This window comes from Jatropha curcas, chromosome 1, assembly GCF_041381405.1.
Source record: "Jatropha curcas cultivar XTBG-Jc1 chromosome 1, XTBG_Jcur_1.0, whole genome shotgun sequence".
NCBI lineage: Eukaryota > Viridiplantae > Streptophyta > Magnoliopsida > Malpighiales > Euphorbiaceae > Jatropha > Jatropha curcas.
The window spans coordinates 33,170,830-33,183,951 of record NC_143151.1 but is presented as its reverse complement, the minus strand read 5'-3'; the positions used below and the strand labels follow the sequence as shown (position 1 = coordinate 33,183,951).

The 13,122-nt window shown below is 35.3% G+C and overlaps 2 protein-coding genes across 2 annotated transcripts; both read right to left on the bottom strand.

Annotated features, from left to right (window-relative positions):
* Positions 1-366: 366 nt before the first annotated feature.
* CKL2 (casein kinase 1-like protein 2) lies at positions 367-4,253 on the bottom strand. Its single transcript, XM_089720215.1, has 15 exons — positions 4,021-4,253; positions 3,815-3,918; positions 3,687-3,727; positions 3,426-3,495; positions 3,174-3,322; positions 2,978-3,073; positions 2,820-2,890; positions 2,259-2,320; positions 2,103-2,166; positions 1,937-2,021; positions 1,721-1,847; positions 1,528-1,610; positions 1,380-1,443; positions 1,138-1,277; positions 367-925 (listed from the first exon to the last, which is right to left on the bottom strand). Exons 2-15 carry the CDS (start codon positions 3,888-3,890, stop codon positions 635-637), a joined length of 1,419 nt encoding a protein of 472 aa, XP_089576341.1. The 5' UTR covers positions 3,891-3,918; positions 4,021-4,253; the 3' UTR covers positions 367-634.
* A 650-nt stretch (positions 4,254-4,903) lies between these two features.
* Positions 4,904-11,197, bottom strand: LOC105631435 (ATPase E1-E2 type family protein / haloacid dehalogenase-like hydrolase family protein). Its single transcript, XM_012213556.4, has 11 exons — positions 10,829-11,197; positions 8,210-10,155; positions 7,998-8,108; positions 7,454-7,730; positions 7,279-7,367; positions 7,093-7,180; positions 6,797-7,006; positions 6,555-6,680; positions 6,236-6,334; positions 5,916-6,107; positions 4,904-5,830 (listed from the first exon to the last, which is right to left on the bottom strand). The coding sequence occupies exons 2-11, from the start codon at positions 10,030-10,032 to the stop codon at positions 5,159-5,161; spliced, it is 3,687 nt and encodes a 1,228-aa protein (XP_012068946.1). The 5' UTR covers positions 10,033-10,155; positions 10,829-11,197; the 3' UTR covers positions 4,904-5,158.
* Positions 11,198-13,122: the final 1,925 nt, after the last annotated feature.

The window sequence follows — 13,122 nt, the reverse complement described above, 5'->3', positions numbered from 1 at the left end:
GTTTTTCTGTTCCAATTTAATGACATCAACGAACATTAATGACATCAATCTTGCACCGTTAGTTTTTTAATATTTTATACCCTACATGTACAGATTACACAAAAATTAGACATCTGTTAGTGTAAGATTGATTACTGCCTCATGGCATGGCATGACCCTATTGGGTACCTGAACATGTCATTGCTCAGGTACATATCCACCCATAAAGCTAGATGCTACACGTTAAAAAGATGGAATATTAACGATCTAGTCAGATAGATCATATCAACCAAACCAAACTCTGAGGAGAGTCAATAAGCAATTACAAGCATAGAAATAGAACTTCTTCGGTTCTTTCTAATAATATTCATTTTAAGAGAGTAAAAATAGCAACAAGCTCTGTTGTTCTATTATAGAATTTGAAACTGATATTGGCAACGTGTTGCTATACATATTCTATCAGTTGGTACCTCAACTCTATTATATCTGTGCTGATGTATCAAATTCAAAACAAGAAACCGAATTAGATAGCATATGCATTGTGCCGGTTAGCAGCTTGTAAACATATGGAGAGAGATAACACATTCCATTTTCACATACGTGACAATAGTATACGATTCTAAATTTACAGCCGGAGAGTTGAGATTGGGGTTCGCTAATATTGTATCCTCTCTTCATTGTTGAAGTGCAGGCTTTCAATTCCTCGAAGAGTTGATTCAAAAGTTTTTATATTTGTCGATGTTCTCCCAGAAGTCGAATTCTTTTGCTCTGCAGAAACAATCGGTGAACTTCTTTGACCACTGGAAACTTTAACTGCAGGGCTTACATCTGTTGTCCGAGTGCGAGTTGGTTCAGAGTCATTCCCTATAACTGCTGCATCACGACTACTAGAAATGGCAGGTCGCCTTGATGTTCCACTTGACCGCAGGAAATTTGAGCTGGATAACTGTGCCAGTCCAAGCATGCAAAACGAATCCAACTGATAAGTAACGAGTACTGATAAAAATCACCCCTAAAACTGATATATATTTCTAAATATGAGAGATCATAAACAATAGTAACTACCATAACGGAGTTCAAGACTGTTGCAACAAAACCCATCTACAATTACTATTGGTAATGGCCAATCATGAGCAGGTGCGTGTTGGAGGTACTTACAATAGCATCTTTGGACGAGGGTAGATCACTTGCAACAGGACCTTTTTGTTTGGATAAATTTCCAGAGGTTGTGATTGGTCCAGAATTTCTCCTTCTGGAGGGATCTGCTGAAGGCCAACCAGATCTACCTTCTTCCCCGCCTGTGAATAAATACAAAAATTACACGTTATGCATCTCATATATGTGAATATAAGAATACAAGCATCTTACAAGAGACTAAAACCAAAAAGCAGGGGAACAACCTGTCAGCCTGTCAACATTTGCACCAGCAGGAGGCATGCCAGAACTTGGTCCAGCACCAGGACCCTGGAAATAAATAAAACATTGAGTTACAAAGTTTCACGTAGAGCTAAAATTCCTAAGAAAGATAGTAATGACATTAATGCTTACAAGTGCACGAGTAGGAGGATTAGCAATCTGGGATTGCTGATATTTCAAAATTGTCCAATCGAAGACATAGTCAAACTGGAAACCTGAAGTAAGAAGGAAATCAAACTGATTTTAATGGCTAAGCACTTGATTTTACTGCTGCAGCAGGTAAAGTCTGTATAATATCTGAGAGCAAAAAGGGACAAGTGCAAACCTTCACGAATAAAAAGATCACGGAAAAGCCTCTTCAGGTAAGCATAATCTGGCTTGTCATCAAAACGCAGTGACCGACAGTAATGGAAGTAGGATGCAAATTCTGTAGGATAACCCCTACATAAGGTCTAAAGAGCATAAAGTGCAATTTTAAATCAGTTCAATAAATCAGGACAATATTATAAAATAGACATACTATTTTAAGATACAAGTTTACCTCAATAGGGGTTGACACTTTCTTCTCACTGATCTTTTCATACTTTTGCTTCTTGGTGCCTGCTTTAAGTCCTTGCCAAGGAAGACTACAAGAACAAACTTACTTGTTGTCAGAACCAAAAAACAGAAGGATAAATTTTCTGATATTGGTGGATAGGCGTGTTTACCTTCCTCTTAAAAAGTACATTAGAACATATCCAAGCGATTCTAAATCATCCCTGCGGCTTTGTTCTACAGATTACATATGTATTATATGGTTCATAATCAATTAGATATTACATCATGAAGACAGCAAGGAAACTAGAATAAGAGTAATAATATACCAATTCCAAGATGAGTATTCATGCTAGCATATCTTGCAGTTCCCGTTAAATTCTTATTTTCTCTGCAATTTACATGAGCAAAATTTTGCTTAAGTCAGGCCCAAGTAAGAACATCACGTTATTTGAACTTAGGTCAATAATAATTGGCAAATGCCTAACAAACGACTTGATAAAGAAATCGTAAAATAAAATCAAGGTTAAACCAATGAAAAACAAGATTTCTTAACTTCGGCAGTACTGAGATGTAAGAAACAAAGAACAAACTAGGAACACTACGATTGCATGTAACCAATGTGGACAAGTATAAGAAAAAGGTAATAAGTCATTGAATGATAAAGCAGATGTAATCCAGTCTATGATTTTTGAAAAAAGCAACAATAACAGATGTTAGATGCTAAACAAAGCAAACATGCAAAGACAGTGGATTCCATTCAATCTAATCCACACAGACAAATCGTAAATATTGCACAAAGCTAGAAACAACAGATTGAAAAATGAGATTTAATCCCAAACAGCAGAAATTAAATGAATTAGCCTAATGAGTAGTTTAAAGTTGCTCACCTATAAGGTATATGCTGATGAGTTGAAGTGTCTCTGTACTTCTTAGCCAGACCGAAGTCAATGATATACACCTGCATTCAAGTGGATATCAAGTAACATAGACTAAAACACAACAAGATAAAAAGAGTCAACAAAATGAATTAGTATCAAACTGAGACCTGATTTGCACGCCTCCCTAAACCCATTAGGAAGTTGTCGGGCTTAATATCTCGATGGAGAAATGATTTGGAGTGAACAAATTCAACGCGATTAATCTAACAAGGAAATCATAATTGAGAAAATAAATGAAACAGCATAAAATCATGACATAATAAATTCATAAGAACGTAGCATTTTTTAAAATAAAAATCCTACCATTTGGTCTGCAAGCATCAGAACAGTCTTGAGAGACAGTTTCCTACTGCAAAAGTTGAACAAATCTTCAAGACTTGGTCCAAGTAAATCCATCACAAGGACATTATAGTCCCCTTCAACACCAAACCATCTAACATTTGGAATTCCAGCTGCCAAGATTCCGATAAGGAGCAATAAGCACGAATTGCAAGAAAAAAAACTAACAGAAAACTAAGACAAATTGGAACCCAGATAGCAACTAATGGTAATTACTTCCTCCTTGCAGAATTTTATATAGCTTTGACTCATACAACAATTGAGGATGCTTTGTCTTGACATTTTCCTGAGCAAGAAAACGACAATAAGAAGTTCAGAACAAATCCACCAACGACATGTAACATGATAAACAGAAACAAGCCACTGCCGTTGAATAGAAATTTAACTAAATTAACAATTTCTGAACTAAAAACCAAAATGATTAAAAAAAAAAGTAGTTCAAAAAAGGAAATAATAAATAGACAAAAAATAACTCACAAGCTTAATTGCAACTTCCTCATTTGTTTGAATATTAGTACCTAAATATATTATACCAACAAAAATAATTTATCAAAGATCAAGAGATAATTAATTAAAGAAAAAGAGCTAAAAAAAGTAAAACAAACCAAGATAGATCTCTCCAAATGATCCGCTACCGATCTTGCGACCGAGACGAAACTTGTTGCCGACACGCGGTTCCATAATATCGCAAACCCCAAACTTTCTCTATCTATAGCAATCAAAAACCCTAACCCTTTAATGGCCAAGAAAAACAAAAAAACGAAAAATTCCCTCAAAAATTTTTTATAAGAAGAAAAATTAAGGGCCCTACAGCTGTCGGTGGCGACGACAATGATAAGGATGAAATCGACGGCGGAGAGAATCCCGGGGAGCAGAGAGAAAGAAATGGATAGGATATAGATGGAAATAAAGCTTTAACTTTCTCTCTCTAGAGATTATTACTTAAGAGAGAGAGAGAGAGAGAGAGAGAGAGAGAGAGAGAAGGCATCGTTTCAACTCTCAAGCTTTGCTCCTGTTGGTGTGATCTTTGATCCAATCGAGAGCGGACTTTCTTACAAGGCTATCTAATCGCGTTACTGCGACTTAAACGATGTCGCTTTCTCGTCCTTGAGAAAACGACGTAGTTTGGCATATTCCATATGTGCTGCTTCTGCCAATGCAATTCTTTGTTTTTTGTGAAGAAACAAATTAAATAAACAAAATAAGAGATAAAAAAACTACTACTATTTAGTTTCTCCAATTTTGTTATAATTACCTAAATGCATAGGTTAACCGTTAACACCTACTTTTGCAGTAGTTAATAGAAACCTGCTTTCATGTTTCGGTAATTAAGTTGCAACAACCTCTAAAACATTTGATAACAACAATTATCTCATAAGCATATTTCTACGATGCTTTCAAGTCCTACAATTATGCATTCCTTGATTTTAACTCTTCATTAAGGGACAAGGACCAAGTTGGATTGAACACAATGCATGTAGCGTAGGGTACCACTGACTTAAATTTGCATTCAAAGCTATTATTATTTTCGTGTTAGGTGGTACTTAATGTTTAAGATAACTACTACTGCTACAGAAAAGATTACTTAAATGAAATATAACTTCAACAGTTTATAATATAATCCCCCTCCATTGCCATAAACAGAATCAAACATGGGAAACAATGTCGTCTTCGATCAAATAGTCAGAAAGAAATGGGGGAAAAAGAATAGCAATGTTACATATAAACTATTTTCACAAGCTGTTAACTTCTTAAATGTTGTAGGTAGTGTACATACAAAGGGTCGAATGCTTTTGTATAATGAATGGGACTTGAACAAAGTCCACTTAACCAGATAAAAAATTAATTGCAAAATGAATGGTTACAGGGGCCATGATAGAAAACTGCAAACGGCTAAATAACCCTAAAAACTTAAAAAAGAAGAAGAAAAATAACTGAAAAATATTAAACTATGATGGTGAGGATGCATAACTAGGCGGCAACGTTGAATGTTTCTTATGCAGCCTTCCCTTTAACTGTCTGATCTTTGCATCCACTCTTGCTGTGAATCCAATCTTGGTTTCTTGTCTTGCCTTTGACCGTTCTCTTCTCCACATGTGTTGATCCTCGACGTCCTTCCTATAGTACTTGATTTCTTGGATGATATGATGATCCATTGGATGGATACATCTTTGAAATGATATGTGAACCAGGTAAGGCAAATTACATGTCACTGTTACTAATAAGATAGAACACCAGTATAAAGGTGCTGGACCAAGGGCTTCCACTAAAATTTGGTAGGCATTCCCAGAATAAATTGGAGATAACATCCCATAAAGCAAGAGAAACAAGAACCAAGCTGCAATGCTGCCCCAGACGAAAAGGTGTTGAATCCATGTGAAGTGGCTCATTGTAAGTGCAATCTGGAAATTGACAGCGCAGATGATGCAAGAGAACATGGTGGTGCCCACAGCAGACATATCAGCAGTTTGACCTTCAGCGCGGAATGGTTGCTCAAAGAGGATGATAAGATTGAGGAAGAAAATAACAAGAGAGGAATAGAGACCATTGCCCATCCATCCCAGTATCCTATACCAGTCGAAGAACAGATTTTTGGGTCCTTGCTGATACAGTGCTGGGAACTGCAAATTGAGTGATGCATGTATTAGTATAAATGTAAGCAGACATGGATCAGATGCTAGTCAAGAGTTAATTAATCAGACAAACCTGTAAGCAGACGTCAGAAGAAACATCTTGTTCGAAAACTCCAAGTGAAATAACAGGCAGTGAGGTAAGAACGACATTGAACAGTAACATGAACCAGTCATCATAAATTGATTGCCCAGAAAAGGCTGTGAATGCCTCGAAGTAAAACAGGGTGAGACCAAATGCTATGTTTTTGTAGAAGAAATAGCAAATCTGAATGTCAAATATCCAGGTTTCAGTAAAGATTAACCAATTTTTTTATACGTGCATCTGTGCAGAGGATATTATGATATTGAATTCATGAAATAAAGCATCAAGCTCGCTAACTGTTTGATTATTACCATCTGAGCAATTCTCTTGTAGCACCAGTGTCCATGGACCACAAGAAGTCTTTCCAAATACCGAAACTGGGAAATAGAGAAATCACTAGCCATCACAGCCTGTAATTGAATTTGAAAGGTCTCTCAGCTTCAATGGAACATCATTTAGCACACACAGAAGGAGAAATACGCGCTTTTTTTTTCTTTTGAAATTGCTAATTGTTTGATTAAATGGAATTCCTAGTGTAGTGTGTGCAAAACTATTAAAGAGTTGAAAGTGAAGAAAAAAGACGGTAAAATTGCTACTAATGTTCATGCAGGAATAAGATACTATACTGACCTGCATACCTTCCACTCCACTGATGCCAACCCCAATATCAGCTTCTTGAATCATTCCAACATCATTTGCACCATCACCTACTGCCAAGGTGGTTCTTCCAGTTCCATCTTTCACCAACCGTGTTACCTGGTACCAAAACATAAAGCCCAACAGAAGAAAAATGAATATCTAGATCTGCACTTAAGAATACTTTATTCATTCAGTCTTTTGAAAGAGAACTCCATGAGTAAAAAGGATTATACCAATGCCTTCTGCTTGGGAGAGACACGACAGCATATGACAGATGCACAATCAACTGCTAATCCCAAGAACTGGTGCTTCATATCATCCTCCAGAGCAAACGTCAGAGTTTTCCCATCAATAATTAATGCAAATGCTGCATGTGGATCCTTTTCTAGCTTAATCATTTGAGAGGCATTGGTGATTTGATTCAAAACATTATCTTTTGCAGCCTGTTAGGAAATAAAAAGCACAAAGATCTTAACATCAAATCAATTCATGAAAAAAAAAAATTACTGCTTTGCCAAGCAGCACATACTTGTTTGGAATCTTGGGCTATTGTATCTGAGTTTGTCACTGTAATACAAATCTGCTTCATTCCCTGGCGAAGCAAACTACAAGCATATCTGCATCATGGAAACAAGAGTTTTTTTTTTGGTATACTAAGATTACCAGAGAAAATAATATGTTGCAAGGACCTTATAGTAATCTTTGAGAAACCAACCCGATATTGATTGCAGTTTCCATCTTATCCCCTGTCAAAACCCAGATTTTGAGACCAGCTTGGGCAAGTTTATCTATGCACTGGGGCACCTGCAGAGGAATATTCAAAATAAATAAAAGAAAACCAAAATGAAAAAACATGCTGGTTATGACTATGAGGTAGTGATAATGAGTACCCCTTTTTGTAATTTGTCCTCCACAGCAGTAGCACCCACAAGAATCAATTCCCTTTCCATAACATCTGCCACTCGCTCAAGCATTACATCTCGATCAGCACCTATAGAAGTTTTGGCTTTAACAAACTCATTATTCCATGCAGTATACTCGGCCTCATCAAGCTTTTTGTATGCAAGTGCTAATGTCCGCAACCCAGCTTCACCATATTCATTCAAGTGTCTAGTAGTAGATTCCTCATATGTTCTTCCATTCTTTGCTAGCCGGTCAAAAATGATGCTGTATAATTAAAGCAAATGAGTATGAGCAGTTGCAGCGCAAGCAAGAAGTTTATAAATTTTTGTCCTTCCTGTTTTGGGGCATGGGAAGGAGGCAGCGGCAAGATGGTATTTCAGATGGCTTGGAGGCAATCTAGTAGGGATATTAGATATGACCCTCAAAAATACAAAGAATGATCAATAAATGCTGGAAATTCTAATTGCTTTAGTTATCATACTCTTCAAATTTATAAAAAGAAACAAATTAAAAGACAGTTAGGAATCTAACCTGTCAGCACCTTTGCAGAAGAGTAGAATCTGTCCATCCTCATCTCTCAAAATTACAGACATTCGCTTCCTTTTGCTAGTAAATTCCAACAAATTGAGAATTTTGAACTCTCTGCAATATTCCCATGAGACAGCCCAGTTTAATGAAAAATCAAAGGGACTGATGAACAAAAAGCCAGAGTAACAAAAAAAATTATTTATTGGCATCCTTACCTTTCCACATACTGTCCTGATCGAGCATGTTTTTCATTGATAAACACACTTGATTGAGTTCTTTTACAAAATTCAAAACCAAATTCTCTAGCTGCAACGAGAAAGGCCCCTTCATCAGGAGATTCTGCTTCATATGTGAAGCCTCCAGTGTCTTCATTGAGCTCTGGAACCGCACTCTGGCAAACTGCTAATATCCTAAAAAATAACAAAATCACATCTGTATTGGGCTCCTTCAACCAATTTCCATCCATTAAACGGCTGTCTTCAAAACTGAACCCCTTTATCGCTCCTTTCTGATCCTTTTCATCCTTAGAAGTAATGACAGTCTCCAGTTCAATTTCTGGTGCTCCACTGCTTTTCTCCCATGAATTACTATCTCGATTTGTATGCCTGGAACCATTAGCCATTTCTGCATCGTGCTCCTCAAGGTCCATGGCCATCTGTTTCGCTGCAGCAAGTTCAACTTCACTGGAGCGCACACCATATGCAATACCAGCTATGGAACACTTAAGAAAATCCATCTGATTACAGGTCAAAGTGCCAGTTTTATCAGAAAGGATCGTGTCCACTTGGCCCAACTCCTCATTTAAGTTTGATGTTCGTGCTTGAGCAGTATTGCCAGTTTCCTCGTCATACATGCTCCGGTCTTCATCAATAAACCTTGCTTGACAAACTTTCACAACCTCAATTGAAACATAAAGAGAGATGGGTATTAAATACCCATAAAGGATGAGAGCAGTGATCAGATGGGCAAGACCTGACTTGACAGGGGCATTGGGATCATACAAATTTTCAGGTTTTGACGGTTGCATGTACCACCAATCTGGCATTTGAAGCTTTATCTTCACTGCAAAACCGATCGAGCTTATTAATGAGATCAATAATAGGAGGCTGAAAAGGACGTATATAATTTTATCCATTTTTCTTTCTATTCTGCTCCTCTTTGAAGGGGACTTTGTTGAGTTCTGCATGACTTTGCTGTCAAAACCAGTGAATATAACAACCCCATAAACAAAGGCTGTATTCCTGAGTTTGGAATCTCTAAGGAGAATCTGACTAGGGTCAAGAGCATAAACCTGACGCTCATAATCAAAATTACCAATGAAGGTGTAAAGACTGGGATTTGGGTCTTCGCATTTTATCATTCCTGTAAAATTCTTGAAAACCTCATCATCATCAAGAGGCAAGGTTACCTCCAAAGCCCTCTTCGGCTTCAAGTTCGTCTCACCATCTAAATTCATAGTCTCCACATAGCAAATTCCATCTTCATAACTACTGGACAATAAAAGCAAATCAGCTGGAAAAAACTGATCCTTTTCCACTTTCAACACATCACCAACTTGAATCTGCTGCCATGGCTTAAAACCAAAAACCCCATCCCCTTTATGAACACTAGCTTTCCTGGAATTAACCTTCATATCCTGCATAAATCTACGCCAATCTTCCAAAGCTTCCTTTGCCATGCTGATACCAACAACAAAAGCCAAAGGAAAAATCATACTCACAGCAGAGAATGGGGCAACAGGTGTAAGTGAAAGAATTGCAGCCAAAAGAAAGTAGATATTGGCAACCCGCCGGAACTGCTCAAAGAGCGCCTTAGGCAGGAAGGTGACTGCATTATATTTTGTGGTGGATATGTAATTTGAACAATATTTCAAGGGCTTTTTCCTGTGCATACGGGGTTGGTTACAGTGAACAATTCTTGAATATCCAGGGCCTTCAATAGGATGTGGTCCATCATCATTTTCTGTTCTTGGTCTCATGCACGAGAATGGGTGAAAATGGCTCCGACGGAGCTTCGACCTTATCCTACTTCGTCCCATCTTTTAAATTTTTAACTCAGAGCAGCTGTAATTGACTCAAAAACAGCAGAAAGGGAAATCCACAGCCCTGCCTTCAATGCAGATATCAAAGGCGTCCCTTTCAAACAATTTCTTTTCTAAAGCCTAATGCAACCAAAAAAAAAATAAAAGGAAATTAACAGAAAAGGAAGATTCGATTAACAAATTGCAACATAAATAACATCATATATCATATAATTTGAAAACCAACATCAAGGATTAAACATCATTCATTAAATCATAGAAATTAAACTTTTATGCAATGAAGTTCGAAAATACCAAAGTACATCAAATGAATCATATTTCAAATTTGAAAACTTGGATTCAAAATCTAACACACAGAATTTTATGATGTTGTGCATCATGAGGAAATAAACAGCTAGTAAAATAAGAATCGATCAAAATGAGACAAACAAGTACAAATCCGCATTCATTTACAGCTAGAAAAGATTTCAAAGGAGCCCAATAATTGACCTTAATTGCCCACCATGTCTAGACTTCCAACATTATAAGCCGAAATCTCAAACCCAATTCCACATTTTCCAGAAACACATAGAAAATAAAGAGTCACTAGAATCAAATTAAAAAAAAAAAAAAAACATTTCCTACAGGGAAAAAAAATTGAGGAAGCAATGTCCAGCTACAACTGATAACCAAATCTTTATCTCAAAAAAATTTCCTTAACCTCAACAGAAACAAGTGAATAAATAAAGAAACACAAAAAAGCTCACGCCATGAAAAGCAGCAACAAGAAAATGGAGAAAATGAAAAATGGTACCTATCATGAGGCTGGTTCATCTAGAGCAAAAATTAGCAAAGACCCATTCGACCAGAGAGACAAAGAAACAAGAAGAACAACAGCTGGAGAGTTGCAGATCAAGAAAGGACAAAACAAAATCTAGAGAGAGAAACCTTGTTTCAGAGAGAGAAATTTGATTTTATAAGAAAGAGAAAGTGGAGGAGAGAATGGGAGAGAGAGAAGAGGAGAGAGAAAGAGAAAGACAGGGTTTTAGGCCACGGAGAGAGAAACACTCTTTCTCTATCTTTCTTTTCTTTTCTCTCCCTCCCTTTCTCTACGATGGAAGTCAGAACCAATGCCAGGAATTCCCGGGGTGCCTTCACTTCCCTTCCCTTAACCTATATTTTCTTTTTTCTTTTGTTTTTTCACCTAGTATAGTAATTTATATTTATAATAAATTTTTCTCTCTATTTCTTTATTTATTAAAAAATAAATAAATTACTAAACAAATGTTTTTACAGGATTCTTACACGTTAAAATGACCTGGCACGGGCCAAGGGTTTTTGATTGCCAGTTCTTTTAAAACTGGTCAGCGCGTGGGACCTATTTATCCTATATGGCAAGTTATAAAATCAGTTTTTTTGCACACGTAATCACTCGCCCCAAATAGTATTCAGGTAAAATATTAATTTTAAATTTTCAACTTTACACAGATAAATTTAGTAAATATTTTAACTGATTTATTAAGTATTTTTTTAAATGAGTAAAAAAATTTTAAAAATGAAAAGAAAAAACAAATAAAATTACAAAAAATATTTGTGATTTTAAGTGCCCTTTTACGTTTCTTGACAAGTGTTAAATGAGAGACATAAATTATGCCTGAAATTAGGAGTCATTTTCTTAGTACTTGTTCAATTTCTAGGCTTTTAATCTTTACTTTTTTACTTTTTACCGTCTATTCATCTGCAGTTATGGAGGTACGATTGATATCAATTCCATAATATTTATCACATTTGAAATATTAAGTTTTTTAAGAAAATCATTAAATTATAATAAATTATTGAATAAATTCACTATATTATCCTTAATTTAATACTAATTTTTTAAGAAAATCATTAAATTAAAGTAATAATTATTAGTCATATAAAAAGGATAAACACGAAAAGGAATATTTAGTATTCCTTGAAACCGTAAATGTTACGAGTATTTTAGAACAAGCTATTTTCATCGTATTGCCATGGAAATATATTAACAAATTTAACATCAAACAACAAATTTTAAAATGTAAATATATATGCATGCAAGAAGTGACACGTGGTAAATATATAGTAGACAATTTAAATACTATTTTGCTCATAATTTTCCTTTTAAAAGTAAATTTATCTGACCTATAAATTAAATTATAACAACACAAAAAAAAAATCTAAAAGTAAATTATTTTCCTGTTCCATATTATAGAACCTAATACCTAAACTCATGTTGTCCATATTTCATAATTACGTGAATTGAACGGTGCATGTCTATTTTATTTGATTTTGACGTTATACCATAAAGGGTAACAAATAATTTATCAAGCTTCTTCAAGAGCTAGCAATGGTGGAAGATTTTTTTTTTTTATTTATCATCTTAATTGTTCTGCTAATTCACACATTATTAAATTTAATAATATTAAATAAATATGTAGTGATAAAAGATTAAAATTTGTTAAAGGTGACTAAAAAATGCATTTGAAAAACTATTTTTCTGTCTTTCAAATTTTGAACAAGCCATTTCAAATTTAAAAAAGTCATCAGATCAGATGGCTGTAATTGAATAAAGAAAGGAAGAAGTGGAGGGTGGCGCCTACATTAAGGTCTTCCACTCCATTCCATGGGAAACAGTCAAATAGCCAACTAGAAGAAGCACATGTATAAATTCTATATTTATACATTGAAAATATCAAATCAATTTTTTTTTTTTTTATTGCAGAAGTGTTTTATTACAATAATGCAACTTTATTGTTAAAAATCTATTCAATGCATATGAGAAAATTTTAAAAATATATAAAGATTTTGATATGTACAAAATTATTTAAAGTAGGACATGAAATTCAAAGCAAGCATGTAGTAGAAATAGTTGGATACATCTATAAAGTTAATGTCAACTAGCCATGACCTAATTTGGACTTGCTTGAAAAGCAGAAAAAATATACTATTTTTATTTTTTTAATTTATTAAAATTTCAATCGGCTGAAATAACATTGTAAAATCTACAACTGAGGATAAATCTTTATGCACTAAATTTGTGAAAATAACTATGGTCAATAGAGACTCGAACTTGAAATCTCTCACTCC

Coding starts and splice junctions, on each gene's coding strand:
- CKL2 (XM_089720215.1), bottom strand. CDS start 3,890: ATGGAACCGCGTGTCGGCAACAAGTTTCGTCTCGGTCGCAAGATCGGT. Junction 3,728..3,814: donor ATTTGGAGAGATCTATCTTG/GTTTGTTTTACT, acceptor TAATATATTTAG/GTACTAATATTCAAACAAAT. Junction 2,321..2,819: donor CATCAGCATATACCTTATAG/GTGAGCAACTTT, acceptor TGTAAATTGCAG/AGAAAATAAGAATTTAACGG.
- LOC105631435 (XM_012213556.4), bottom strand. CDS start 10,032: ATGGGACGAAGTAGGATAAGGTCGAAGCTCCGTCGGAGCCATTTTCAC. Junction 6,335..6,554: donor GTGGAGTGGAAGGTATGCAG/GTCAGTATAGTA, acceptor ATTCAATTACAG/GCTGTGATGGCTAGTGATTT. Junction 5,831..5,915: donor CTTCTGACGTCTGCTTACAG/GTTTGTCTGATT, acceptor CTCAATTTGCAG/TTCCCAGCACTGTATCAGCA.